This window comes from Oryzias latipes, chromosome 20 (genome assembly GCF_002234675.1).
Source record: "Oryzias latipes chromosome 20, ASM223467v1".
Taxonomy (NCBI): Eukaryota; Metazoa; Chordata; class Actinopteri; order Beloniformes; family Adrianichthyidae; genus Oryzias; species Oryzias latipes.
Window position 1 is genome coordinate 19,200,783 of NC_019878.2, and position 26,968 is coordinate 19,227,750.

The following is a 26,968-nucleotide window of genomic DNA, read 5'->3' on the forward strand; positions in this document are numbered from 1 at the left end:
AAGAAAAAAAAGATTTAAAAAACTGTTAGCATTTTATTGGACTGATACCATGGTCCGGGTGAATACTCGATTCTGATTGGCTGCTGGGTGTGGATTAAAAAATGATAATCTACAGTGATAATGCACACCTAAAAAAGAAGCTCTGGTCACATAGCTGAAATGTTTTATATCACTACGCTGGCTTCTTTAAAACAAACTTTTGCTTCATCATCTGGACAAAAACAAGTGGTAAGAGGTGAACTTTCTTTCTGAGCTAATGCTTTATTTAACCCATCATGAATTTCCTTTGCCGCTGAAGTCAAAGCATTGTAATGTGCTTTGAGCTGACAATGCACAGCATCACGAAACAAAGAGTCCGCTTTTTGTGAAAAAAGCGATCTAAACCGAACAAATAACAAGAATAAAGGACTAAAAGCTGAGTATTTATTTTGTAAGTGACCATGGTGTAAGCGGGATAATGGCCTTCAAAGTGTGCATTATCAGAAATTAATGCAACCATGGAAGCCTGAATTCTGTCTGGACACCACTGGAAACACATATTCATGTGATGATTTAGAGTTTTTCAGATCTGCGTAGCAGCACTTCCGCCTTCGGCGATCCGGCTGCCAGTCCGAAGACAAAGCTAGTCCCGGGGAAAGTTTCGACGAACCGCGGTGCGTCCGAAGGAGGAACGCGGAAGGTGGAAATGCTGCTACGTAGTCCTGAGAAGCTGTGTACAATCATCAGAAGTTCACAACCATCACAAAGCCCTCTCCTCTGCCGCTAACGCAAAAGCTCCAATGTTCCTAGCATGTCTGTGTCTCTTAGCAGCCGGACACACGGAGATAGCACCGACGTCCTCGCCCTGCCTCCCCTCTGGAAAGCCAACTCGGATTGAATTATGCGACAGTTTTCGCAGGGTGGATGTGAAAATGAAAATGCAATCCCATCTTTGCATTTTCATTTTAATTATGACACCGAATAAGGGGTGTTGAAGTAGAAAAAAAAAAAGCATTTTGGTGGATTGATTTTTCATATTAATTTTGAGTCATTTGATGCAGCTACATTTTGAAAATGAAAAAGCATTTCTGTTAATCCATTTTAATTGTTAAAATTAGACATTTCTAAATGAATTTTGCTACATATTTACCAGAGAACCTTTTGAAAATGAAATGTCAAATACCATTTTCATTATCATTTTAATCAAGTGACAGAATAAGCGGTGTTGAAGAAGAAAATGAAAAAGCATTTTGGTGGATTGCTTTTTCATTTTAATTTTGAGCATTTCTGGTTTTGACTTTTATTTTTAATTATACTACAGAACCGCTTCCATAAAAAACAAGGGAATACCACCTTATGCAATATTACAGGATGCATTACTCCATTCCCTAACTTCAAGTGACTGTATGATGCCACATTACTCATAAGTTTAAGAAGAATCGGGAGTTTTTTAGCTAGAAGCCAACTTTAACTAAGCTTACTTTGAATGTTCTAACATGTATCAATATAATTTTGCATTGAACGGCCTACTTTTCAACAAATTTGGTCTTGGATCTGTATTAATCAGGATAGGTGGATAGCACTACAAAAAAACTGAATTGGCTTTATTGTGACTCACAGGTTCGTGGTTTTATTCAATTTGATCAAATATTTTCATTTTTTACATTTCTATTCTAAAGTGATTTTTTTTTATTTATGAAAAAATTTGACAGATTACCATGATTACAAACCGAACAAAACTTAAATTTTTAAACCAAAATATTAATTCCGACATAAAAAACTATTGGAGAAACATGTAGAAACTTGTACATTTAAGGATTTGATTTATCAATACTGAATTTGTAAGGAAAGATTGAAGCCATACAATTTAAGCAATTTTAAAAAATCTTTCTTAAAAGATGATTATATGCCTTACCTGGTCTGAAGAAAATATAGAAAGTTATGTGAGTGGATCTGATGAGCCCATGAAAAACTGTTTGCTTATAACCAAAAGTATCAGATTGTAGGAGAATGTGAAAAAACTGGTTAAATATTGGGTTAGATTATCTAGTTAGGTTCACCCAAGGTCATTTTTCTTTTCAAAATAATCTGACATGTTTGAGATGCAACTGAAATGCTGAAATAAAACTATCAAAGTTAATGCATTGTCACTACAGTGAAGCATGGAAGTGGAAGAGTCGTAGTTAGGTGCACCAGTGTGTGGATTAACCAAATCTGTGGTTAAAAAAAAAAATCTAAACTGACAAATGTATGTTTTTCTATCTTTCCTGTTTGTATCTGAACCTGTAGAATATGTAAAAATATTTTAGCAAGACACTAATGTGTCTCATTGTAGTCAAATTATTTACACATTTTTGATTTTGATTTTAATAACAGCAAAAAGGCTACAAAAATAAATTCAAAAATCTGACATTAAAGTTAGAGTAAATTTAGCAGCGTAGGCTGCTGTTGACTCCTCCATAAATATGAAGCTCCATCAGTGCACCGTAATGCATGTGGGCAGACGCGTCAACATGTACGCGTTCCCGCACGACCACACGAAGCCGCAGTCAGCAGCCAGATGTGCTGAACCAACAGCATGCTCTCCTTGTTGGCAAACATGGGATAAAAGATAAGCATCTGAATTGAAACAGACAGAAACAGGGAGGAGGAAAACACTGACGGTCTAAAAATAAAACGTGGATGGTGCTATAAAAGAAAAATCTTGGGTAATATGACTCTAATGGCATAACGAATAAATGAGGGAGGAAAGGCAGTCATGTGAAATATCAAAACCTGTGGTAAGCGTCTGTTATGAAAAGAAAAGATACAAGCTCTTTAGCTTCCTCCCTCTTAATGGTTGAAATCCTACAGGAATAATGGCTTTGAGCTTTACTGCCTCCAAATATGGCAATAATCTAAATTAACTGCCCATTCTCCTGCCCAGAAATAGCCCTCAAAGATAATTGTGATAAATCGTAGGTACAGGAACAAAAGCTGGGTCTAAATGTAATGCAAGATTTGCTTATTTTCATGCTGCAACATGTGACATCAATCTACTCATCCTTCTACAAGCTGGAGGGTAAAAAAAAGCTCTGTGATCATTCAACAGTGATCTAAACATTTACAAGATTCCACTTGACAAGAATCTCCAGACACCACCCAAATTTAACAAAATAAAAGCTCTCTTAGTTCCACAGAAGGAAGGCGCCTTTACCTTTAAGGGAAGTGTGGTTTAAGCTCTGGCACACACATGGTTTTGATCGGACTTTATTTTTAAAGCTCGGGTCAAAGGTCAATCAGTCAGCGGCCGTCTGGTTTCTGCTCTGACCCTTTGCCTCACCGTCGGTTTGTGTACACACATGTTTTCATGTTGCCTTCCAGATGATACCGAGCCTGGTCGCAGCCTGTGCTGCAACACCAGCTCCTCCAAAGGTGCTTATCGGGTCTCAGAAGTCCGGTTCATCTGCACCGAGGCATCCTTAATGAAATGATGAAACCGGTCTAGGATTCTGAAGCAATCTTGGTGCTGAGGAACTGATTAAAGAAAGGCGAGGAGATAGGACAGAGAGAGCAAAGTGAATGTGTAGATGGAAGGAGACAGAGAAGGGAAGAAAGAAAAATAAAGCCTCTCTGGAGGTCGAGCTTGCTCTTAAATATCTGCTGCCCCACTGCTCTAAGTGGAACAGGGAGGGGTGGGACGGCTTTGGCCAAAACCTCCAAAGTCTGATCCTCATTACCAAGCGCAAGGAAGATCAAAGACTAACCCCAAACCTCCATCAGAGAGGATCCCTTATGATATTAAAATGGGCGCCACTCAGTGTCAAGTTCGGCGGCAGGAGCAGGGGGCTCGGGTGACTCAGGGGTTGGGGGACTTGAAGGTCCTGAAGGTCAAAGGAAAGTTGATGCCTGCTTTTTGTCACCTTGTAACTCCACAGTTAAAAAGCCTCTGATGGCAAAAAAAAAAATGTACAAGAAAATGAAAATGAGCATCTGCAGGTAAGTAAAGAAACATCTGCGTGTAAATATTTCCTAAAAAAAAAAAAATAAAAAAAATACCTACAAACCTCCAAATTCCATTATAAGTAGTAAACTTATTGCTCTAATACAAAACTACTGTGACACGGTAGAAAATCAAATGCAATTAGATTAATTCACTTTTTCTAGCCGGTTAACTCATTTTTCCATTAACTTTGTGTATTTTTACATCATATTTTTAATCTTTTCCCACCAGTTAACCATGGTGTACAGTTGTTTTATTCTACATCTAATAAAAAGGCGTGACTTTACAATAACTAAATTTCTGCAGAAGATGCACTCTCAAAGCTCATTACGACGGCATTTCCCTGAACGGGAAGAAGCCAAAAGACGGAATCCAGAAAGTGCACTAAACTGAAATTAACTGCACATAATTACAAGGCAACTTAATTTTAAAAATACATGGCAGCCAAACAATTTAAAAAACATTTTGAGACTGGATTGGCAAATTGCATATCAAGTATAAATATGTTCTGCTTCCGGCTGCAAGAAAGGGTCCCATCATTTGTCAACTTTGCCAAAAAAAGATCAAAGTTAAGATCATTTTTGGAGCTTTTAATTGTTTTAGTAACAGGAATTTTCCTATTTATGTTTTTGTGAGATTTTTCTGAACAGCACAGATGCAGATGATGACATGGAATGTGGCAACAACTCTATTCACAATCTATTGTATTTTTGTTGAACTAAATTTACTAAAAGCACTTAATCAAAATGGCAAATGAGGCCATGGAACTTGTAAAGGCTGGTTCCTAGTCTGTTAGACACGCCTCACCCGCATGAACGCAATCCAAGACGCGGAGCAGAGTGTTTCTTCTGCTGCTGCTGACATCACTTGTTATAACCACTGTGTGAAGCAACAGTAACCACAACAGAGCCAAAATGCAACATAGACATTTACCTGAGCAGGCAATATCTGGGCAATTTGTCTCCTAAAATGATTGGATGTTTTATTAGTACTGTCATTTTTGGAGGAGGTTTCATATGACCCCCTGCTGCATTCACCAGCTTCTCTTCAAAACAATCAAACTGTACAAAAGCAGTAGACTGACCTTTTCTGCTTTTGACAACACTACTCCTCTCATGAAACCACAAGACATTGTTTGACTTGGGAACTGTGTCAGAACAAAGTTTCGCCATCGCACATCCCATTTAATACCATTCATGGAATCTGACTGTGTTGTAACAAATAATAAAAAATAAAAAATATAAAAATACATATCTGATGCAAATGCAAATACGAATACCCCCAGAAATTGTTGAATACACAGTTCAACTTGAGCAAGTCGTCTTGCTGACTACCAGCACTACAAACATGTCCTCTGTGGAGTACATTTCTAAACCAGAATATCTCTCAGCCACTGCATACTACTGACTTAAGTCCTTTTGGTATCACAGAGGACATTTGGGGCTTTTTATCTATGTGAAATTCAAAAGGGTGGGGCTCTGGGACTTGTAGTTTTTGATGGATTTAAAACATTTTGACTGGACAAATTTGCTTTGCTCTGGTAGTCAGAAGGACACAAGTTCTTAAAAAAGATAATGTCTTAAATGTGAATGCTACACTGGCTAGATAATCTGATCACTTATGGGGTTCTGATAGAGGGAAAAAGAAATATAAACAGGGCTGGCTTTCATAACTGGAGTCTATTAAGCCCAACTGGACGATGGAGAGAGGACAAAGTAAAGTGAAAGTTTTTTTTTAAATAAAGCAATAAACATTTAAAAAAATTAGGAAGCAGAACATAAGTTTAAATTTTAATGTTAAGTCGGATTTTAAAAAACATGAGTCATTTAATATATGCAGTCTCTTATTGCAATATTTGGTGCTTCCACATTTTCTTTATCTTTGGGAACAGAGTGCGGGCTTTTACTTATTAATAAACAAAGCTTTTCTTTTAAATCGTCCTATTATTCATGAAAGCAAATAGCAGAAGGGGAGAAACCGATTACCACATACACAAGACTCCTGACATGACTCTGTGTCACACTGGAAAGGATAATTACACATTCCATCCCAAAGGTCCAAAGGCTGCAGCTGGACTGACTCAGAGAACAGACACCGTTTCGTTGACAGACACAAACAAGTACATCCCCAAGGGTCAGTATTGTAAAATAAATAAATAAATCAAAATTGGTGTTCATCTAGTGGTTACAAGCTGACTGGATAGCTGCTACAATTGCCAAAAAGTATATAAAGGGATGATTTGTAAGATGTATTTCTCAATGAAAGATAACAAGGCTCTTGAAAACAGAGGCAGAGTTCCAAGAAATGCAATGTTCTGAAGGAAATAACAAAACGACAAAAAAAAAAAAACTATTATTTTTAAACTCATATTTTAAAAGGAATTCCTTTTGTATGATCATGTGCTGCAGACTTTGGAAGCAAAACCAACAAACACAAAAACTCCTGGTGAGCCTTGCCAAAAGGTCTGCTGATTGCAGCCCTCCCCTCTTTAGACGCCCAGCCCCACACGCATTAAATCTCTTACACAACTGCTGGCCTCTGCTGCATCTCCTGACAGCCGGGTCTGCATCGCTGCAGAGTTCAGCTTCACATGCACCGACAGGAAGGCTGTTCATCATATTTATTTGTTTCTTCTGCCAGAGCACCTGTGGCAGCTCTGATCTAGAGTTAAAGGTGTGTCAAGGGGGGGAGGAGGTGAGGAATTGGATCATAAGTCCAGATTTGTCAGGATGGTCAAACTCCGTGGACAGAATTCCTTCCCTCTTCATTACAGTTTGACGAAAGAAAGAAAAGAAATCTTTAGGACAAAAAATTAAATAGCTCTTAAAATTTCAATAAAATTTGTTTAAATGTGGGTTAAAACAAATCAAAATAGTTTAATTTTAAAAAAAAATCTGAAAAAAATGGATTAGCCCAAATTGACCATAGAATTGACAGGAAGAGGAACTTTTGGGTTAGCAACACAGCAATTTTTTTTAATTAATTTTTTTAATATAAGGAACGTGAATAAACTTGCTGATGAGGGAACTTCTGCAAGTCAGGGTGTTGTTCATGTATACACGCGGAAGTTTTTCTCAGCATTTTTCTGAACGCATGTTTTCCTCCCACCGTCTCCCATTCTGACCGCACCCAATCAGTGGCGTCCTGTCCCATTCCACACACACCCACTTATATCCTCACTCTAAACCTTCCATTCATCACACTGACAGGAGCGCCCTGCGGTTATTGACTGCAAGTAGACCCCCCCCCCCTCTCTCTACTGCTCAGTTATCAAATTAAATGCAGAAACAAAATGTTTGGAATTTCGAATGAGTGGTGTCGGGTGGCTTTTTTATAGCCAAGCCATGTAATTGATATGTGAACAGGAGCGTCTTATCAAAAACAGAGTTTGACTCGGAAAATCTGTTCAGACGTGTGTTTGTCAAGCCTTTGCCTCCTGTTGTCATCAGATGTCTTGAAATGTGTTCCCTGATTTGCACGAACTGCGCGATGAAGTCCAAAATTTAACTAAGGTCTGTACAGTTTTTTTTACAAAGAAGACGAAAAAGCAACTGAAGCATCATGGGATGACTGAGGTGAAGAGATGCTGCAGGGTAGAGCTGTGTTCACACACATTGCTTTGGCTCTGGGGCAATATCTGCTGATGCACTTTAAGCCTTAGTCACATCCTGCAGGTTTTTGGGTTGTCCGGGCCCGTAGAGGGTCGTAGAGGAGCGGCCGCATCTTAAAAAGGAGCGCTTGCAGATGACGCTCTAACACCCAACTCAAGGGAAGCCATAAATATGGAACGTACCATTGACATGCATGTGGTAAGTGTATCGTGACGTATCTGTAAGAACAATGTGAGTTAGAGGCACTTATAATGTACGGGTGATGCTGTCGTACCTTACTATTGACTCTAGTCAGTTGTAAGGTGTGAGTGCTAGCCCCTTACTGAGGGCAAATGCTGCACGCACAGAATGATACGCAAGGTTTACATAAGTCCCCATAGGACATCCATACAAACTACACTCTCTTTGTTTCATTTCCTCATTTCTACCAGTCAGGCTGCACATAAGGAGTGTGCATTTATTACCTGAGCAGCACTAACATGTCCCTGGCACAGTCCGCAGGGTTCACTTCACCCTTATTTACCCTTGGGTGTTATAAGTGTTCACTACAACCTGTTGCCCACAGTATCCCTGTAGAAATAAATGTACATTAATATTTTTGCTCTACAGGCTCACAGAGCGGTCTACGACTTTGATATTTCCTTCAGGTCACCTACGTGCCCCGTATAGGTACCTATTTTTTACCCAAAGACAGCTGGTATCCACCCTTAAGGGCAGTGGTGACTAAGGCTTTACTCTGATTGCTTTGAACCTCAAATGTACCCGTTTACCTGATGAACTGGACATCACTAAACAAGGACTGATGTTCAGGTTTAAAGCAATCATGAAAACATTTTATTTTAAATAACCCAAGAAATAAACAGATAAAGCTAAAACAAAAAACATTATCTAAACTTGTAACTGAAACATAAAAAATAATAAAAAAAAAAGGGTGATTTTTTTTTGTCTTGTGGGGAAAAAAAACTGTTCTCGGTTGCATTTGAATGCATCCCTGGTTTTGCAGTTGTGTTTTTCTTAAATTGGGTTTTCTGTTTTAGAAAAACATTTATATCTGATCTGTATCAAATTGGAGGTACTGGCAGTTTATTTTCTTACCACTTTGGGTTTTTTACAAACTTTTTTTTTTTAGAAAGTTCCCTGGGGATTAATAAAGTACTCTGTCTATCTATCTGTTTTGTGTTTCTACAGAAATGTCCATCTCCACGTGTTTGTCCAGGCTGACACCAAGTGCAGTGACCCAGATCTTTGCATTGATTTCTGGAGTCTTTAAAATCACTGTTTGTGAAAAAAAAGCCTTGTTGTTGTCAGGGTGGCATGTGGATGTAAACATAAGCCCAACTCAATGATCCGGTGCCACCACAGACACCACTACAAAACAATGCATTAGCATACAGCCTTGCTCACTGCTTGTTTCCTATCTATTAGATGTCAACCTTAGGAGATGATCTCCTTTGAACATGAAAGAACGGACTGTGACTTTTAACTCATCCATGTTTGAATCTTGTTTTATTTCCCTGTTACTTGAGTTGGGCTTACACTTACCTTCTTTTATATTATTTATCCGTTTATTATTTATCCTTCTACCTTGCTAGTTTGCACGAGAGCACAAGTAACCGAAGTCAAATTCCCTGTACATGCGCTGTACTTGGCAAATAAAGTGATTCTGATTCTCCTTTGAAAATGATTTTTTTTTTAAACAGTCACATTTCACGCAGCATTAGTGGAAGAGATGCAGGGGATGTAATCATAGCTTGTTTCTCAACTCCAAGGAAGACAACCTTGTAACACCTTTTGTGGAGAACTGCAGATATTTCAAAAGCACTTCCTGTGATGGATGAATCATAACTGTGTGGAGAGCCACAGCCACCCATTGGTCTCACGGTTTCAATGTAGTATGTTTCTATCTTTGTGATTTCAGATCAAGCCTTAGATGCTTCTTAGATTATTTTGGGAACATAAATATATATACGGTAAAAGAAGGCAGAGTAAATCCATGTATTCTGAGGAGTGGGTAGAGTTCCCCTTTAAAGACCGACTCCAAGGAAATTTTTGGCCTTTCTGTCTGAAGTTTAGTCCTCAACAAGTGAAATGCTGCTCACTTGGGTTAAGATCAGGTGACTGACTTGGCCATTCAAGAATATTCCACTTCTTTGCTTTAATAAACTCCTGAGTTGCTTTGGCTGTATGTTTTGGGTCGTTGTCCATCTGTGTTATGAAACGCCGCCCAATCAGTTTGGCTGCATTTACCTGGATGTGTGCAGACAGTATGTCTCTGAACACCTCGGAATTTCATTGGGCTGCTTCTGTCCTGTGTCACGTTATCAATAAACACTAGTGTCCCAGTGCCACTAGCAGCCATGCACGCCCAGACCATCACACTGCTTCCACAGTGTTTTACTGATGATGTAGTGTGCTTTGGATCATGAGCTTCTCCATGCCTTCTCCATACTTTTCTCTTGCCATCATTCTGGTAGAGGAGGATTTTGGTTTCATCTGTCCAGAACTGTGCTGGCTTTTTTAGATGCTTTGTAGCAAAGTCCAATCTAGCCTTCCTATTCTTGAGGCTTATGAGTGGCTTGCATCTTGCACTGTAGCCTTTGTATCTACTTTCATGCAGTCTTCTTTTTATGGTAGACTTGGATATTGATAGGCCTAACCTCCTGGAGAGTGTTGTTCACTTGGTTGGCTGCTGTGAACAGGTTCCTCTTCACCATGGAAATGATTCTGCAATCATCCACCACTGTTGTCTTCCGTGGACGTCCAGGTCTTTTGGGTTGCTGAGTTCACCAGTGCTTTCTTTCTTTCTCAGGATGTACCACACTGTTGATTTTTCCACTCCTAATACTGTAGCAATTTCTCGCATGTTTTTTTTTCTGTTTTATCAGCTTAATGATGGCTCCTTTCACCTGCATGGAGAGCTCCTTTGACGGCATGTTGTCTGTTCACAGCAAAATCTTCTAAATGCAAGCACGAGTCCTCTAATCAACTCCAGGCCTTTTATCTGCTTCACTCATAATGACATAACAAGGGAATTGCCCACACCTACCCATGCAATAGCATGGAAGTCAATTGTCCAATTACTTATGAGCCCATGAAATGAAGGGATTGTGTTTAAAAAAATGCTTTAATTTTTCACATTTTTATGCAATCTTTTTGTTCAACCCATGGAATAAAAGCTGAAAGTCTGCACTTCAATAGCATCTGAGTTGTTTTATTTAAAAGTCACTGGTAATGTACAGAAACAAAATTAGAAAGAATGTGTCTCTGTTCAAATATTTATGGTCCTGACTGTAACTGTACGGCTGGACAGCTTAAGTATTACTTGCCATTTTTGTTGCACCAGTGATGTTAAATTGGGATTGTAAGGGACTGTAAGCTAGCGGGAGAGTGTGTAAGCAGATGGATGATGGGATATGGGGGTGGGCTTACTCTGTGCCAACAGTCCCGCTCACAACTCAGGGGCAAATTTCTAATGAACTCCTGCTGCTCTGCAGGAATTATGTCCAAGAAAACAACACAGTTTTTTTTTTTTTGCTAAAAACGGCGTAATAATAATCAAAAGACCACTGGGAACGCTTTTAAAGTAGATCCGAAAGATGTTCAGATTGAGACTTTAACCCATATTCTTTGCATTGTAATTGTAATTGTCACTAATGGCATCTGTTTCTGCCATAGAAAAACAGATGGAATTGACTTAAGCAGAAGTGAAGCCTAAACCTGACGACTTCTTTGTGTTTCAAAGTAACCTTATTTTTTTCCCTTTTCAGGGTCTTTACATTAAGAGCTACTAAACTGCATTTCTCAAGAATGACCTTTACGCTGACAATACTTCCTCGTGTTCAACTATAAACCAAAATGTCACGGGTCAGAAGCATTATGCAATGATCCCTTCTTTGTTTTTGCCCTCAGCTGATAGGTCAATTTAAAAAAAGTGAAAGCAGAGCACTTTCACTTTCCAAAAACGGCAACACTGGAGGTGGGTAAAGTGAAATAACATGACAGAAGAGCCGTGAAAAGGTCAGTAGGAATTGGGAAAATTAGGGAAAGTGGGAGATCAGATAGAAATACATCATGAATAATTATTCCACTGAATATTAGGCTCATCTAAAGCTCCAATCAAGTTTAGGGCTTTTATTTTTTCCAAAATCTTAATTTTTTTCCTTTTTTTTTTTTCAAAATGGATACGTTAGTTGGTAACAAAAATGTAAAAGTTTCTCCCTTATGTAAAGAGGGAAAAATAAAATACCTAATGGCACATTACTCTTAAGGATATCAAAATTAATATTTTGCTCTATTCTCTCAGAGACTTAGTTTTAATCCACTGTAAGAACAGCTGTTTAGAATAAAGAGCAAAGCTATTTCCTAAGGGATTCGCTCAATCAGCCAAGCAGACATTAGCATCCTTCACTCGAGTCAGGAGCAACTGACAAAAAAAAAGATGATGTTAATGACAGAGACTGAACTATCTATGGGAGATATGGATAATCCTTACCTTCGTGACAATCTGACATGTTTTCACAGAGAGTCATAAGCAGCAGGGGAAGGATCCCCCCAGAGTGACGCTGGCGCAGCCACCAAATGCATTCCTCGGCTGGTGAAAAAGCTCTATCTGCATTTGTGATTACAGCACAGCAGCTGGCAAGCTTGTCCCATTTGCACAGAGACTGAGGATATAATAACATGCAACTATGTTTATCAATTGCACATTGATTAAAAAATCCTTATTTTTTCATATCTTGCATGGAAGTAATTAAATTATTGAAAAGCAAAGTTGAGGAAAACATTTTCTTTTTTCTGGAACTTGTCAGCAGGTTAACTGATTAGCATCTCAAAAGGCTCCTGTGACTTCTTTCCCGTATGGAGACAACAACCCTGCAAATAAGGCTGCTTATCTCTGTCTGCAAGCTGTTGACATAATCTGTAAATATCATTGGTAATTTGAGATGATGGACACCATGGCTCAGACTGCAGCTGGCCAAGACACAATGAAAGACAAAACTTTGGTGAAATTAGGAAGAAAATCCTCCGTGATCACTATTCGACAAAGGAGAAATGATAATCCTGATCAAATAAATCATGACAACATAATCATTTTCATAAGCCATAATGCCAAAATAAAGGCAATCAGCCAACCAAGAACTTTGAGTAGTTAAGAACATTTGCAATGACTCCTTCAAAATCTATGTAGAGAATCATCAAAACCACATTAGTTTGGAAAATGTGAGTGTAGTTCTTTTTGTAATGATGGGGAACGGTAAAGTAAGTCAGAACAATAAGTGTGAAATTGGTGAGGTAGACAAACAAAAAGTACAACCACGTACGTTTGTGATTGGCATCAAACACAAAAATCTCTGGTGGACATAAAACTGGTGGTATTTTTTTCCACCACATGGTATCACTTAACTGACTTGTTTGTAAAGGGTGAAACCAGGGCTGTTTGGTCTGGATCAGTTCTTTTTCCTGGATAATCTGCTGTGTTTGAGTAGGTGTGAATGCTCATTTAAACGCTGGTGTGGGTCAAACAAGGTCGACCTACACTAAAATAGGCTGGATTTGCCTACAGGTGAATCCTGCTGTGGTTTGCTACATTTTAGATGAACTTTTCAGCAAACTAGAGAGGAAATGAAGAGAAAAAGTGACAAACATTAAGAGGAAGAAAAAAAATCCCACAAAGCCCACAACATAAAAACAAGGAAGTCCAAATGAATATAAATGTTTGAAAAAGTCTCAAGGGTGTTTCGATATATTTGATCAATGGATTGTGGATTATCATTGTCAGTACTGCTCAATCAACAAGAAGTATTTTCTTATTGGATGTGCTTTTTTCTTACTGCTGAAGGTTTCTTTTAAAAGATACCATTCCCAAGCAGACAATTGTGACTGATTGAGATTTTACAAGTTGGTATCCTCACTGTCAAAAGTCCTATGTGAAAGCGAACAGGGTTTTTCTGAAGGCACCTAGAAGAAGAAGAACTAGAGTTCCTTTTCTCAGATGGTCCACTTTGTGTAACAAGCACGAAGCCTCACAAACAAGTGAACCTTCATCTGCTTAAAGTTCCACTCCCATCATCTTTTGGGCTATTCTAAAAGCATTCCCATTAGTCTTGAATCTTAAACTGAAGTGTGGAGATTCTGTCTTTTAACTATGATTATGTCATTTTTAACCCCAATCAAAAAGTCAGTGTCCTCTAGTACATCATTTTTGCAGTAGTTTTTTAGAAATTCACCTCTCAGTTACAGGCAGAACTGTTGGGGCAGAGTTAGCTCATCCTCATTTACCATCATCCATCTGTTTACACATTTTCCCGCTAGCTTACAGTCTCTCACACCCACAACCTAACAGTACCAGTGCAAAAAAGCAAAATTGCAACATTGGAGCTATCCAAAGGTACAGTTTAGATCCAGCTTCCATGTCAGACAAGGAAAACCAAGACGTGGATGGATCTAGTCGTCTACAAGCAAACCCAGCATATCTTTTAAATGACAACTACAAGCTTTTTCAAACAGCATATTTTCATCTGCTGCAGATTCACAAAAATTTGAATAAATAAAAACCTAGAAATGCAATTTTAAGCGTAATTTGTCTGTGCTAAATCTGAAAAAAAAAATGCCAAAAGAACATGTTTAAAATTAAAAAAAACACAATTTTCCTTTAGTGGATCTTTAAAATCAAGATAATTGAGTCATTTTCAGGTGGACACCAATGTGTAAAACTGAACCAAAAGAAAGTAAAAAGAAGTAGCACCACCGAAATATGAAACAGTTATATAAATTAAATACATAAAATAACACCAAAAAAATTTGGAAAATTTCTTGTTAGGAAATGTGGTCTAGTATAGAAGCTAATTAACATGTATGTCACAGGACAAACAAATGTAGCTAGTTTTTGCTTTACAATTTTTAAATTATTCCCGTCAGGGTTTGGCGCCAGGTAAGGTTGTTTTTTAAACCTTTTGGTTCGCTTAAAACGATAAAATACAAAAAACAATCCTAGCCCGTTCAAACAAGGTTGGACAGATTATGTTGGCCTTCAATTGCAATCTTGGGTAAATCTTAAACGTACATTTTTAATCAATGTACAGATTTAATCAAAGATTTGGCAAGCTTACTCATTGCAGACTTGCCTTAGTGTGGCACAAAGATCACTATCAGCCACAGCGTAAATGAAGGAAGTGTGGTTAGACCCCAGCCCTACTTTCATGCCAGAGGTGCTTTTTTATCTGCAATTTCACAACAAGTGAAAAAAATGTGTTTTTTGGCAACATCTTCCAAGTCTACAATGCAATAGTATGTTGCTCAGGTTTGTGCATCACAAAGATCGAGAGGGAAAAGACTGAAACTTGACCCCTGTCGCTTGCTTCTATGCAGCAGGAAAAACAGATTAGCTGAGTCAGAATGTGTGGCTCGCTGCTGCTGAAGCTGCTGTTGTGCCCTTCTACACATCATCCCCACACTCCCTGCATACAATCTGAGCTCCAACTGCCATCAGCACTTCTGCCCCTGCAGTCTGCACACATGTTACTGTCCAAACTGCACACACAAAAAAAAAAACCTGCAACCGAACAGAAAGGCTTCAGCCACGAACTTCATGAAGCCGGAGGGAGGTAAAGATGGGCTTCCAAAGGGCTTTGCAGCAAATTAGCAATTATCCACCATGCCCTCATTTACATGCTCTGCCAATCGAACCTGTCATCATGGAGATAAGTTTGGATTTTTCTTGAGCTGTAATGAAGACACAGCAGCCCAGTCGGATACGATCACACCTCCAGGGCCAACACAACCACATGCTTTATCTTTGTATTTTATTGATCCAAAAACACAGAAGCAGGAAATGGAAAAAGTCCCTTTAAGGTGAGCTCAAAGGAAGCTGCTTCTCTCACTTAAGGAGCCAAAAGAAAAGAAAGTTAGCAGCAGTGTGAAAAGGGCAACTGCCACTTCAGATAATAACAGTGGGGCAAATGGCATCACAGCACTGATCTCCAAGTGGAGGAGATCAGAGGTGAGACTCAGCACAGTCACGCATAGAAAGAAAAATACTCTGCTAAGAGGAGCCATGTAATGGGGAAAAATATTCTGTATTATTTCTAACATTTTAGACAGAAAATAAGATAAAAATTCAACTCTAGTTTTAAAATTACGCATCAATTGCGTTTTTTTCAAATTAAGGCTAAAGTAGAGTTTAAAAATGACTTGTAGTCTAAATAAAGCTCTTAAAAGTTTCCCTTCCCTGGCCTGAGAAGGGAGAATTTTCCCTTATTCATCCGCGTAGAGTTCATCATCTGAACCAAATTAAGCAGCCAAAGAAATGATCTCTTACTGTGAAATTTTGGACTCCCTTTGTGCTCAGTCGGAGGAAGGTCCGCAAACTGCACCCGGTGCCCCGACATGTCCGCTCTTCCCCCCGCAGGTCAAAGCCTCTTCAAGTATGCGAGAACTTTTTGAGGATGCGTTCAGGTGCCGCTGCGTTTTGCGCGTGGGATCCCCGCTCAGATGCGTAACGGCGCGCACCCGTGGATTTATATTTTTATAAAGAAAGGCTGTCCGCGCGCGCCGATGCGCGTGCCAGCTGTGCGCTCGGTGACGGTCCGCTGTACCTGCACGCCTTCTTCTCCCTGCTCTGAACGGGTCTGAATCGAGCTGGGGAAGAGGGGGCGTCCACTATTCCTTTCCCGCATCAACAAACATGAAAACTTTTCTGCCCCGCATTAGTGCCCGCAGAGTGACGTCATCGCTGTTCAGAGATGAAGAGAAAACGTATCTTTTATGATTGTATTTATTTATTTATACCGTTCTATTGGCACTTGGTTCACTTGCACGTGCCTTTTGGCGCACTTTTATTGTTTTATTACATATTGTTTTACCTGTAAAATGTTCTCAAACTCTTTAATTATTTTTGGTTTAACATGTTGGTTGCATTTAGTTAGTTCTCTGTTTTTTTTTCTTAAACTAAATTGTATTTGTATTGAGGTTCTTTTTATTTTTAGACTGGTAATCTTTTGTGCGCGTGTTGTCCTTTATTTAGTTCTTTGAGCTGCACATTTGATTAGTTTCAGTATTTTTGCAAGAGGAAAAAGTGTTTATCATCTATTTGGCTTCTTTCAACGCCAAGTAACGATGTCTAGCATTTTTCTAATCCCTATAGTTTGAAGTCCTTTAATTTCCGTCCTAATTTGTATCAAATAAAAAACATCTGTGTGGTGAGATGTGAGGAGCCTACACTGCCATCTAGTGGATGGAATGGGAACACGGTGAGGTTGTCATCTGCCACAGGGAAACAAAACACATTTTGAATGAATGGTACATTACTTTAATGCAACAAAGAATCTAGGAAAACATGGATAAACAGGGTGACAGTGTAACTGAATACTCTGCAGAAAATTTTGTCTTTAAAACTTTTTTTCCCATTTTAAAGACCTACTCTGATTAAAACAGTTTTTTTAACATGTTCTTTTGCCCTTTTTTGATGATGGGAGCACATTTGTAAAGAAAAACTTAGTTAAAATGGGTATTTCTGAGTATTTCTTTATTCTTTAGAATAAATTTTATTCTTTATTGTTGTAAATCAGGAACACACAAAGAATTCTGTTATAAAGAGAGCGTGTTTGTGATGTAGAAAATATGTTGTCCAATCTGATGGATTCACTTGCAGATTAGGAGATCCACGTATGTCTTCATTTTCTTCATCTGAGCAGGCATATGGCTCAAACTGTAAGGCCGGATAGCTCCAGTATTGCTCGCCATTTTTGTTGCATCGGTAAATAATAGGTTGGGACTGTAAGCTATTGTGAGAGCGTGTAAACAAAGGGATGATGGGAAATGCTGCCACACAACTCAGAGGCAGATTTCTATTGAACTCCTGCCGCTCTGAAGAAACTATGTTACACAAGTTGAGAAAAGACACCAGCTAATCAAGCTAGAACATAACTTTTAACCTTTCAAAGCATCAGAGTGCAGCGTGCATCTCTTATCTCTTCCCACCATGCTGCACTTTAAAGGGAGGGTTTGTATAAGATTAGTGTTGTGCGACTAAAAAGACATGATCATCGATGCTGAATGACAGTTTTATGGAAACAATCAAATAAAACTGTTAAAACAATCTTATAAAATAAAAACATGTTTTTTTCCCCAACAAACTTCATTTAAAATAAAAAGAAAACAATCCAAACATTTGGAATAAATGACAAGAAAGCAGCACAAAATACAACTCTCCCAAACGAGTCTGACAGGACTTTTGTGCAAAAGAGAGCAGCTATAATACAGCTATGTGCCACTTGGAAAAAGACAAACACAAAGAAATGGAAAAATAGTTGACAAGTGCTAATAAAGATGGTCTGCGATGTGCACTGCACTTTTTTTCTGACAAACTTAGAAAACTTACAAAAGAATAATAATTTAAAGCAACCAAGCAGAGTCCACAGCATCCATCAGGAACAGACTGTGGCCTCACACGCAGCCATTCTGCTCTATGTACATCTTCGATAGTGAGGCCGCCATGGACTTTGCCAGCTCCTCGTCTCGTTTCCGCTGCATCTGTGAGCGCCGGCACCAGTCTTCGTACTCTGGGTTGGGAAGACATCGGCCCAGGACCACATCGTAGTGGCCGTTGCTGAGCCAGCTTAACCAGATGGCTGGTTTGGAGGCGTCCTCCTCGCCGAGGTAGTGCACCATGGTGGAGACGGTGGGACTCTCTGAGCTGCCGCCCGTCGTGAGGTGGATGTTGACGTTCAGCATCTGGCTCATGGCGAGGAGCTCCGGGTAGCCGGCCCAGGCTCCGTCCTGCGCCGCATTGATCAGGAACTCTCCCACGTCGCCTTCGATGATGGGGTTGAACTCGTCCAGGTGGTCGGCGATGTGGTGCACCGTCTGCTCCCGCAGCTCGCCGTGCCTGGTCTGGTCCCCGTACGTGGCTTTGCACACAGCTCTGTACAGGCAGTTGCCATCTGGAATGATGTGGTACCTGTATTGGTTCCTCTCCTGGAGGTACTTGTTCTGCTTCTCCACCTCAGCCAGGTACCGGCTGACTTTGTGGTCTCTCTGCTGGGACCCCTGCGGAGGCGACTCCTGCAGGACACTGAGCTTCAGAGTCTGGTTCTGCCCTGATGGTGGTGTACTTTCCATACTGTTCATGTCAAATAGATCCTCTGTTCTGAAGTTCTTCGTCATGGCAACCATTGAGGGGGCCAGTTCCTCTTCATGGAATGACGCCCATCCGTTGCTCCTATAAGGTCCAGAATCCTCCTCCTTACATTCCACTGTGGATTGAGTGGTTTTCTTCCTCTTAAAAGCAGATCCTCCTGGCAGTTCTGTGCAGCCTGCCTCCTCAGTCTGATGGTTTGTCCAGTCCACCATGGTCTCCTGGTCGGGGTCACTGCAGGGCTTGTGGGGGCGGCCTGAGGGGGGTTTGGGCTGTCGGATGATGTGAATGGGAACCGGCCTTTGCACTCCGTCGGGTCGGCGGATTAATATCTCGGCGGTGGAGGTGAAGTAAAGCGGCCTCCTGGTAGAAGCAGCCTCGTAGCACGAAAAGGCGGGCATGTTTCCAGAAGTCTCCGCGGGCGGAGCGGCGTGAGTTGACGAAGTTGTGTCAAGTTGGGCAAAGTCGACCTCGGAGGAAGTTCGCGGCGTCCCGTTCAGGCGCTCGGGGGCTGCAGACAGAGTTATTGTAACTTTCCGCGACGACTTCGGGTAGTGTGTGAGCGCGCTGTTGTACAGCTGCATTTTCCAACGGTCCTTTATACTGAACACCGCCGCCGGGGCAGTTACGAAAAGATGACAACGAGCGCTAAAAATACCCCCGGAGTCATCAACAGCGGGAAACTCGCGGGGAACGTTTCCATGGCCCCGAGTCCTGTTATCGGGGACACGCAACGACGACGACAAGGTCCACTTTAGCTGTGTGGCGTCATCTGCTGTTGGGGTGCCTCCCTAATTTTAGGCTTCACTGTTTGTAACCAAACCCCTTCAGTGTAAAAGCCCGTCAAATCCCGGAGGACAAAATACCAGTTCCGTTTGGGAAACTTCAAAATAAAACCCCTCATCGTCGTTTAATGTTTTTTGGATGTTTTAATTTTATTTGTCTCAGATTATAATCACAAATTATTAATTTGCATTTACTTTTATTATTATTTTTGTAATATATTATGTAGATTGTTTTTATAGCTGTTATTAATTTCATGCTATTTTTGTGAATGATTTTAAACAAATCTTAAGTTAAAGAAATTATAAAAATGTTACAAGAGTTTTCGGGAATAAAAAAAAAATCATTTCTTAACCATCCTATATTGTCCAGACTAACTCGTGTTGTTGAAAATGTTATTAACTGTGTAAGTGGAGAAAAATAAATAACTAAAGACTTGAAAAAAGTTAAGTTCGTATATTTTTTAACCTTCAGATTCTAACATTCCAACTTAACTACTAACCTAGTACTTATAACGTTTTCAATTAAACCCAAAGTTATGGTATATTTGGCTACCTAACACTTAACATCAAAAATCATTTTCATGATTAAAAATCTATAGCTAAAATTCACAATAATGGTGTTTTATAGGTTTGCAAAGTTTTATATGACAAAATAAAAATCTATTTTTAACATTTTAAATAAAACATTAATAAGGGAAAATTGTAATCCCGCAGAACCTCAAGTTAATTTGAAAATGGGTTACAGAAAAAAAGAAAACTATTTTTAAATTAAAAAGCCTTGTTTGTATCTGTCTTTTTGTATCTATCTTTTTTGAGACAAGTTTTACATTTTTTTTGTCATTTGTTTTTATTTTAATTCATGAATTTTTATTATTGATGCCTTATGAATGGAAAAACACAACCTTTTGATACATTAAAAGAAGCAAAATAAAAGTATTTTTTCTTATATCAATAAAAATGTCAATTTTTATCCAAACAAACCTTAAAATACCATGTAAAAGCATAATTTGTTTGTGAGCTGAAAGTATTTGGTGCATGTGAATATGTCCATTGGACATTATTGGCAGACATGTCAATGCTTAGATATGCTCCTGAAGCTTTTTTTAAACACTTACACTGTCAGAGCTTGTGGATTGTGGAACTCAATCTGCGTGCTTGGAATAGACATCCGACTGGCGTCAGTTAAACCCACAGCTGAAAAGTAATCCAATCTTTTCAGGAAGAACATTCTGGAAACATTGGTTACACAACATGGAGAAATTAATTAAATTATTCAACAATATCTGTTGTCATTGAGGGAAAAAAAAGAGAACAAAAATATTAAAATACTGAGCTTATGGTGCCCATTATTTTACCATTAACCCAAAAAAAATATTTTTACATTTTCATTATCATTGTTCCAACAATTACACGTTCGCGTTTTGACCACCAGAGGGAGTCCGACGACATAATGTTTTAATGAAATGTTTTACCATAAACAACCGCTAAGTGGCGACATTTCTCTGTAGTTGTGGAACCGAAAGCTTGTTTGGAACAAACGCCTGCAGAGAGGCACGACGCTCCAGCAGCTGTCGCAAGGTTGTGCACTGCATACAAATGAAGGCATTGATGTTTTCCTTCGCCGTTCTGTTGTTTTTTACGGTGGCCATGACTTGTGCGCTAATATTCCAGCTGCTTTGGGGTGAGATCAGTGTGCAAAACAGCGCTTCACATCCAGCCGGAGTGAGAAAACACATTCTTTGGGTTAAAAAACGGGGTTAAAATTCGGTTTTACTGCAAGATAACACGAAATGTGTGTTGAAATTTGATCAAATCTGATATTCATGTGATTAAATTAGAAAATGTCTCAAAAATCTATCCTAAATGTGATTTTCTCTGGTAGAACCACGAGGTCCGCAGTGCTCCGTGCACATGCGTCTTGTTGTTGTTTTCCCTCCGATTTCCGCCTGAAAACAATAACCCACGCGCCCATGTGTGTTTCGTAACTTCAACCACGCATAGTCGATGTGTGATGGAGAAAGTCCGCCGCAGTAAAAGCTTTACGAATCCGCATTTATGTCAGTAGAACAAGCTGATGTCAGATTTTCTGCCCTGCGCCGCGCGGTGGGAGGATCTCTGAGCGTTGAGTCACGCAGCTGTCAAAGATAGCTGTCACCCAGTTTCAGGATCAAACACAGTCAATGAGGAAAAGGGCTTTGAGCCGAGGGGACGCGCAGATCTCAGGTAACCCCCTCACCGAGTCTCCGGGACAAAAAGGAGGACGTAGAGCCTCAAACCGAAGGAAGAGAGACGCATTTTGATGAATAAGGGATTTTCGGATACACGCTGAAGAAGAAAAACACACATCTGAATTTTCCTCTGCGCGCATTTTCGGACGGAGATGAAGACGAAAAGGGGTAGGTGGGATGTTTTGGACTGAAACAAAGTCAAATAGTCGGCAGGGAGACGGTTTAAAAGAGCCGTTTCCTTCGTAAGGAAAGCACGCAGTCTATTGTTTCCTTCCAGACGTGACAGGGGGCTTTTCTGCCATGTGCTGGCGCTGTGTCAGGACCTGCTAAACACTCATTTCATCTCCCCAAAACCTCTTTTATTCGAGTTTTGTCCTCCTTATATTCGACTGTGTCGACGTGCGCCGTTTCCTCTCCTCAGCCAACGCGTATTTAACCCAACTTAAAGTTTATTTGAAGTCCCTAACAAGACTCTATTGAACCAATTAAAGTTGGTTACATTACAACCCACGCAAATCGATCAACTTGTGTGTTTTTAAACGTCTGCCACGTGCGGAAAGACGTCCAGGCACCTTTGAGTCGGACCGAAATCCAAAAGTGGGCCACTGTTCCTCCTGACCTCATTGTGGGAAGTTGCTGTTGTTCGTGGACCTCGTGGTCCAGCGCACACAATGGAAAGCCTCTTACAAGTTGCTTTAAACTTCCCAACGCAGCCTCTGCGCGCGCTTTTCGCACTTTTTCTGCTCGTCGCGCGAAGCTCTGTCGCTTCTGGAGGACTTTGGTGCTCGATGGGCGCAGTTTGAGAGTGGAGTTAACATACAAAGAAGCTCGCAGCTCTGGCTTCTTTTGTTTAGTCTGGAGACGCTGATTTGCAACAGGTCTCCCCTCCCCCTTCTGCTCGCTCCAGCCTGCGTAATTACCTCATCCTGTTAGGAACTTTCTTAGTCTATTCCCACAAGTCTGTCTGTCCAAGTTCAGGCTGCAAAAAAAGTGCTTGTTTTACGCGCAGAAATCTGTTGTTCCACACAAACAAACGTGTCCAGAATCATCTATGTTATACTCTCTGGGTTTATATGTATAAATACAACCAAGAGGATTTAAATTAGAATTTGAAAATAGATTTTAGGTGGAAGAATTAAAGAAAAATGTCAAACTGAAATGTCTCTGTTCTCCAAAAACCAAGGTGATCTGCTCCCAGCCTGCCAGGTTTTATAACTGACACAGCATCAGACCAGCCTTTGTCACATCCCCCCTCCTCCTCTGCCTCCCTCCCTCCCTCCACCTCCCTCCTTATTTCCTCCTCCTCACACCCTCCCTCACTCCTTATATGAATCACATGGCTGAACTTGACAGCTTGCCTCTGACACATCAGCTGCCTCCCAGACAGCCCTGTGTTTGGCTGCGGCAAAAAAAAAAAAAAAAGGCGGCTGAATTGACAACAGGCTTTAATGGATCCTCTTTGTCCTGTTCTCCTGCAGGTCTGATGATGCTGTCCGGGAGTGAAACGGATGAGGAGGAAAGCGTGGATGCCCCTCTGGACCTGTCGTCCAGCGGCGGGAGCAGTGGGAAAAGGAAACGACGCGGGAACCTGCCTAAGGAGTCTGTTCAAATCCTGAGGGATTGGCTGTACGAGCACCGCTACAACGCGTACCCGTCTGAACAGGAGAAGGCTCTCCTTTCCAAGCAGACTCAGCTCTCCACGTTGCAGGTACAGACACAGAAGCAGCAGGGAGGATAGGGCTACTTTACCACCACCCCGCTGCCAGGAAGAGCGTGGACTTCAAAGATCCCAGTGAAAGAGTGCAGACAAGTGTTAGCATGAGGAAAGAATTTCCTGTCTGAATGACAAACAAAGCATGACACATCAACAGCGAATTGAAGGTCATCCAAACCAGCTTGACATTGCAGCGGGGAAGTGTATGAGGCAACGTGAGTGAACTCACTGGCTCAGTGCAGCGGGTTTGGCAGAGACGCGGGACAGGAATTTCCCTCCCTCCAGCCTCTTTTCATCCCAGCTGTCTGGGAACAATAGAGAGTCATTTACGTAGAGCTGCAAGCCCCTCTGAACCAGTTACTACTAGCCTGGAGGAGCGGGGAAAGAGCAGGGAGATGACCATGATTGGTGTGAGAGATTAGCTCTTTAAAAGCTTTTTGGGAGAAGTGGATTTAAAATGGTTGTGATGGTTGAACCGACAGAAATCCTGTCAAGTTTTAGTAATGGGTGGGATTTCCCCCAGTTTTTACTGCAGATCAGATCATAAATGATCTGCGGTTTTCTCACAATCATTTCCCGCTTTCTTCTCCAGGTGTGCAACTGGTTCATCAACGCACGGCGGCGACTTCTCCCAGAGATGCTGAGGAAAGACGGCAAAGACCCCAACCAGTTCACCATCTCCAGGAAAGGCAGCAAGGCTGGTGACAGCTTCTCCGACAGCTCCCAGTCCCCCAAACACAGCAGCCCCGCTGCAGGGACAGAGGAGATGTGCGACAAGCGAGCCCTCCACCCTTCCAGCTTTGAGTCGGCCGTGCCCAGCGTCCTGAGGAAGGCGGTGTCCCCTCCTGTACCCTCTCCAACCTCCCCGTCCCCCTCCCCGGGCCTCGTGCCCACCCGGCCTTCTGTCATCTGTCACACCACTGTCACCGCGGCGGTGCAGGCCGGCGCAGCGGCGCCCCACCCGACAGCGTCAGGGATGAACTGTGACAGAGCAGCAGAGCTGCTGCAGTCCTTGCAGGCTCAGGCGCTGTTCCGGTGCCGCGACGACGGACCAGGCAGCCACCAGCAACCACCCACTACTACCATTCTCACCAGCATGGAGGGCAACCTGAGCCCCCGCAGCGGGCTCTTCAACACCCCACCTCCCACTCCTCCAGACCTCACACAAGACTTCAGCGGCTTCCAGCTGCTGGTGGATGTGGCCCTGAAACGGGCTGCAGAGATGGAGCTGCAAGCCAAACAGCTGGTCTCCTAAAGGAGACCCCGAGAGGGAAACAGACTTTACATCTCCACTCTAGAACACTGCAGTTCAGTGACTTTTGTGCACGCAACAGAGAACAAATCCACATGAACGCCTGATCATTTCTATTTTTGGTATACCAATCAATATGATGATGTTTTTTAATTAAAAGAAAAAGGAGAAAAACAGTATCAAGGTGCCTTGGCTATAAGTTGTTTAGTCATTTCATATACATGCGTATGTATCTACATGTGTATTTTATTTGCACACAGGGACCAAAAACGTTAAGAAATGCTGCCTGTCTTTATGTCTTTCCATTATTTTGAATCCGATTGTGCAGGAGGAGTCCTTCCAGCCCGGTCTCACAAAGACGGGGCGGAAGCCGCTCGCGCCTGCAGCTCAACATTTCACCGATCCCTTCACGAATCGTCTGCCTCACTTGTTTGCACGTCGGAGGCGGAGAGCGGTCATCTCAGCATCTCAAACGTACTTTGCTCTTGGCATCGAAAAGAACTTATTCACTACTGTAAATGTTTCATGTTGTTAGTTTTTTTTTTTTTTACTTCTAGCAATTTTAAAAGAAGAAATAAACTTTGTTTTTTTTTTGTCAACTCTTCTTTTCCTGTTAAGTTTTTTTTTTACATCTAATGTAGCAGGTTCATAGACTGAGCCTTTACCCTGTCGCTCAGTGAAAACGATGGCCAGTGGACTGGAAAATAAAACACTAAGTTCCTTCTTTTTTGCTGTTTCATGACCTGAAAAGGAGTTTTTTTTCCTCCTTAAATCACCAAAAACGAGCATTTTCATGTATATTAGGACCATGTGTATAGTCAATGTGACATGATGCCCAATGATGTGATTTCTTTTCATACTGTGCAATGTTTGTGGCAAAGATGGGTCACATGGGATTCTAATAAAGTTTTGTTTTTTTCTATAACTGATCATTTAGATTCTTCAATACACATTTACACACAGTTATCATGCCAGGATGACAAGACGTCTAGTTAGTTTTGGTGTGTAAAAGGTGGGAATGCAGCAGGACAGAGAAAGAGTGCGTGTTTTCACAGACATTCCTGGGTGTGAAGAGGTTTCCCTTTAAATTAGCATAATCCTGCATAAATTAGCCCAACTGAATGACATGTAACTGTAGGGATGAAGGCAGATCAGACAGCTGTTCCTTTTTGGTTTTGCTTTTTTTGGATTCTCCTTTTGGTTCCCCCACATTTTTTTAAAAACTATTATCAGCCATTGATAATCTTCATTGTGCATCAATGGATATGGATAATTCTGTGCTATAAATTGAGAGCTTCTTTCAGGTAAACGTTTAGGGTTATCTTAAACTAGGGGGCTGCAAAGGGGTGAAGTGGTTCACCTCATAGTAAGACGCCGCTTGTTCGCATCCCAGCTAGGTCTTTTCTGTTTGGAGTTTGCATGTTCTCCTTATGCAAACATCTGGGTTTTCTCCAGCTTCCTGCCACAGTAAAAAACCATGTGTTTTGAGTAGGTTTGAGTAGGTTATTTGGCAACTCTAGAATACTCCTCAACCTTTAAGAACCCAGGAACATATCAGAAATGTGTTTTCTTGTCCACTTGGCCTGTGATTTATAACACATTGTTTTATTTTTCAGGAAAAATGTGACTGGATCTTTATGGGTTAAGTGTGTCTTTTGGTGGCCCTGTGATGGACTGGTACCCCCCCCCCCCCCCCCCATTAGCTGGTTAGGCTCCAGCATCCCCACAACCCCAAACAGGAATATAGGTTTAAAAGCTGGATTGATGCAGTTTGTGCCTCATAAACCAGTTTCTCATACCTTACACACATCAATATTTTGACTACATTTAAAATATGTTTAATGTAAAAAAAATACGTAAAAAAATAGTACTTCCTGTATCATAATGTCTCAATGCAACATATACACATCCATACATTTTCTTGTAATTATAATTTGATTTTTTTTTTAGAATGGTTAATCTAAATCTTCATTGTTGTTGATATTTTTTGTTTTCCTTCAAGGCTTGAAATCATTTAAATCAGGGTCTGCAGCCTTTCACACTAAAAGAGCCATTTGGACTCATTTCAAATCAAGCAAAAGCCGCAAAGTCCCACCTTACTGTTCACAAAATATTATATTTTTTGTACATTAAGTCATTTATTTATAACATGTAGCATGTACAAATTTACAATAGTTGAATTCAAACAGTTTTATATTTCTATTATATTATATTACTGTTGATAGCAGCATATACAAGATCCTTTCAAAATAAAATACCTCCCATGTCAAATAGATAGTAGAT

General features: G+C 40.7%; 3 protein-coding genes across 5 annotated transcripts in view; 1 reads left to right on the plus strand and 2 right to left on the minus strand.

The window, feature by feature from the left end:
• kiaa1217 (KIAA1217 ortholog) overlaps positions 1-16,153 on the minus strand; it is a 115,315-nt gene extending 99,162 nt beyond the window's left edge. The window contains exon 1 of the mRNA XM_023949985.1: positions 15,890-16,153. Within this exon, the coding sequence (XP_023805753.1) occupies positions 15,890-15,959 (70 nt within the window). The 5' untranslated portion in view covers positions 15,960-16,153. The remainder of the gene's footprint in view (positions 1-15,889) is intronic.
• Positions 16,154-16,864: 711 nt separating this feature from the next.
• On the minus strand, positions 16,865-19,581 carry otud1 (OTU deubiquitinase 1). The gene has a single exon (XM_004081106.4). The coding sequence runs from the start codon at positions 19,288-19,290 to the stop codon at positions 18,016-18,018; it is 1,275 nt and encodes a 424-aa protein (XP_004081154.1). The 5' UTR covers positions 19,291-19,581; the 3' UTR covers positions 16,865-18,015.
• Positions 19,582-21,102: 1,521 nt separating this feature from the next.
• LOC101173585 (homeobox protein AKR) lies at positions 21,103-25,610 on the plus strand. 3 transcript variants are annotated; one of them, XM_020712669.2, is made up of 3 exons: positions 21,103-21,172; positions 23,198-23,427; positions 24,026-25,610. In XM_020712669.2, the coding sequence occupies exons 1-3, from the start codon at positions 21,139-21,141 to the stop codon at positions 24,686-24,688; spliced, it is 927 nt and encodes a 308-aa protein (XP_020568328.1). In that variant the 5' UTR covers positions 21,103-21,138; the 3' UTR covers positions 24,689-25,610. The 3 variants fall into 3 exon arrangements, with proteins under 3 accessions (XP_020568328.1, XP_020568329.1, XP_011487284.1); XM_020712670.2 differs by lacking the exon at positions 21,103-21,172 and adding an exon at positions 21,431-21,714; XM_011488982.3 differs by lacking the exon at positions 21,103-21,172 and adding an exon at positions 21,450-21,887.
• The last annotated feature ends 1,358 nt before the right edge of the window (positions 25,611-26,968 follow it).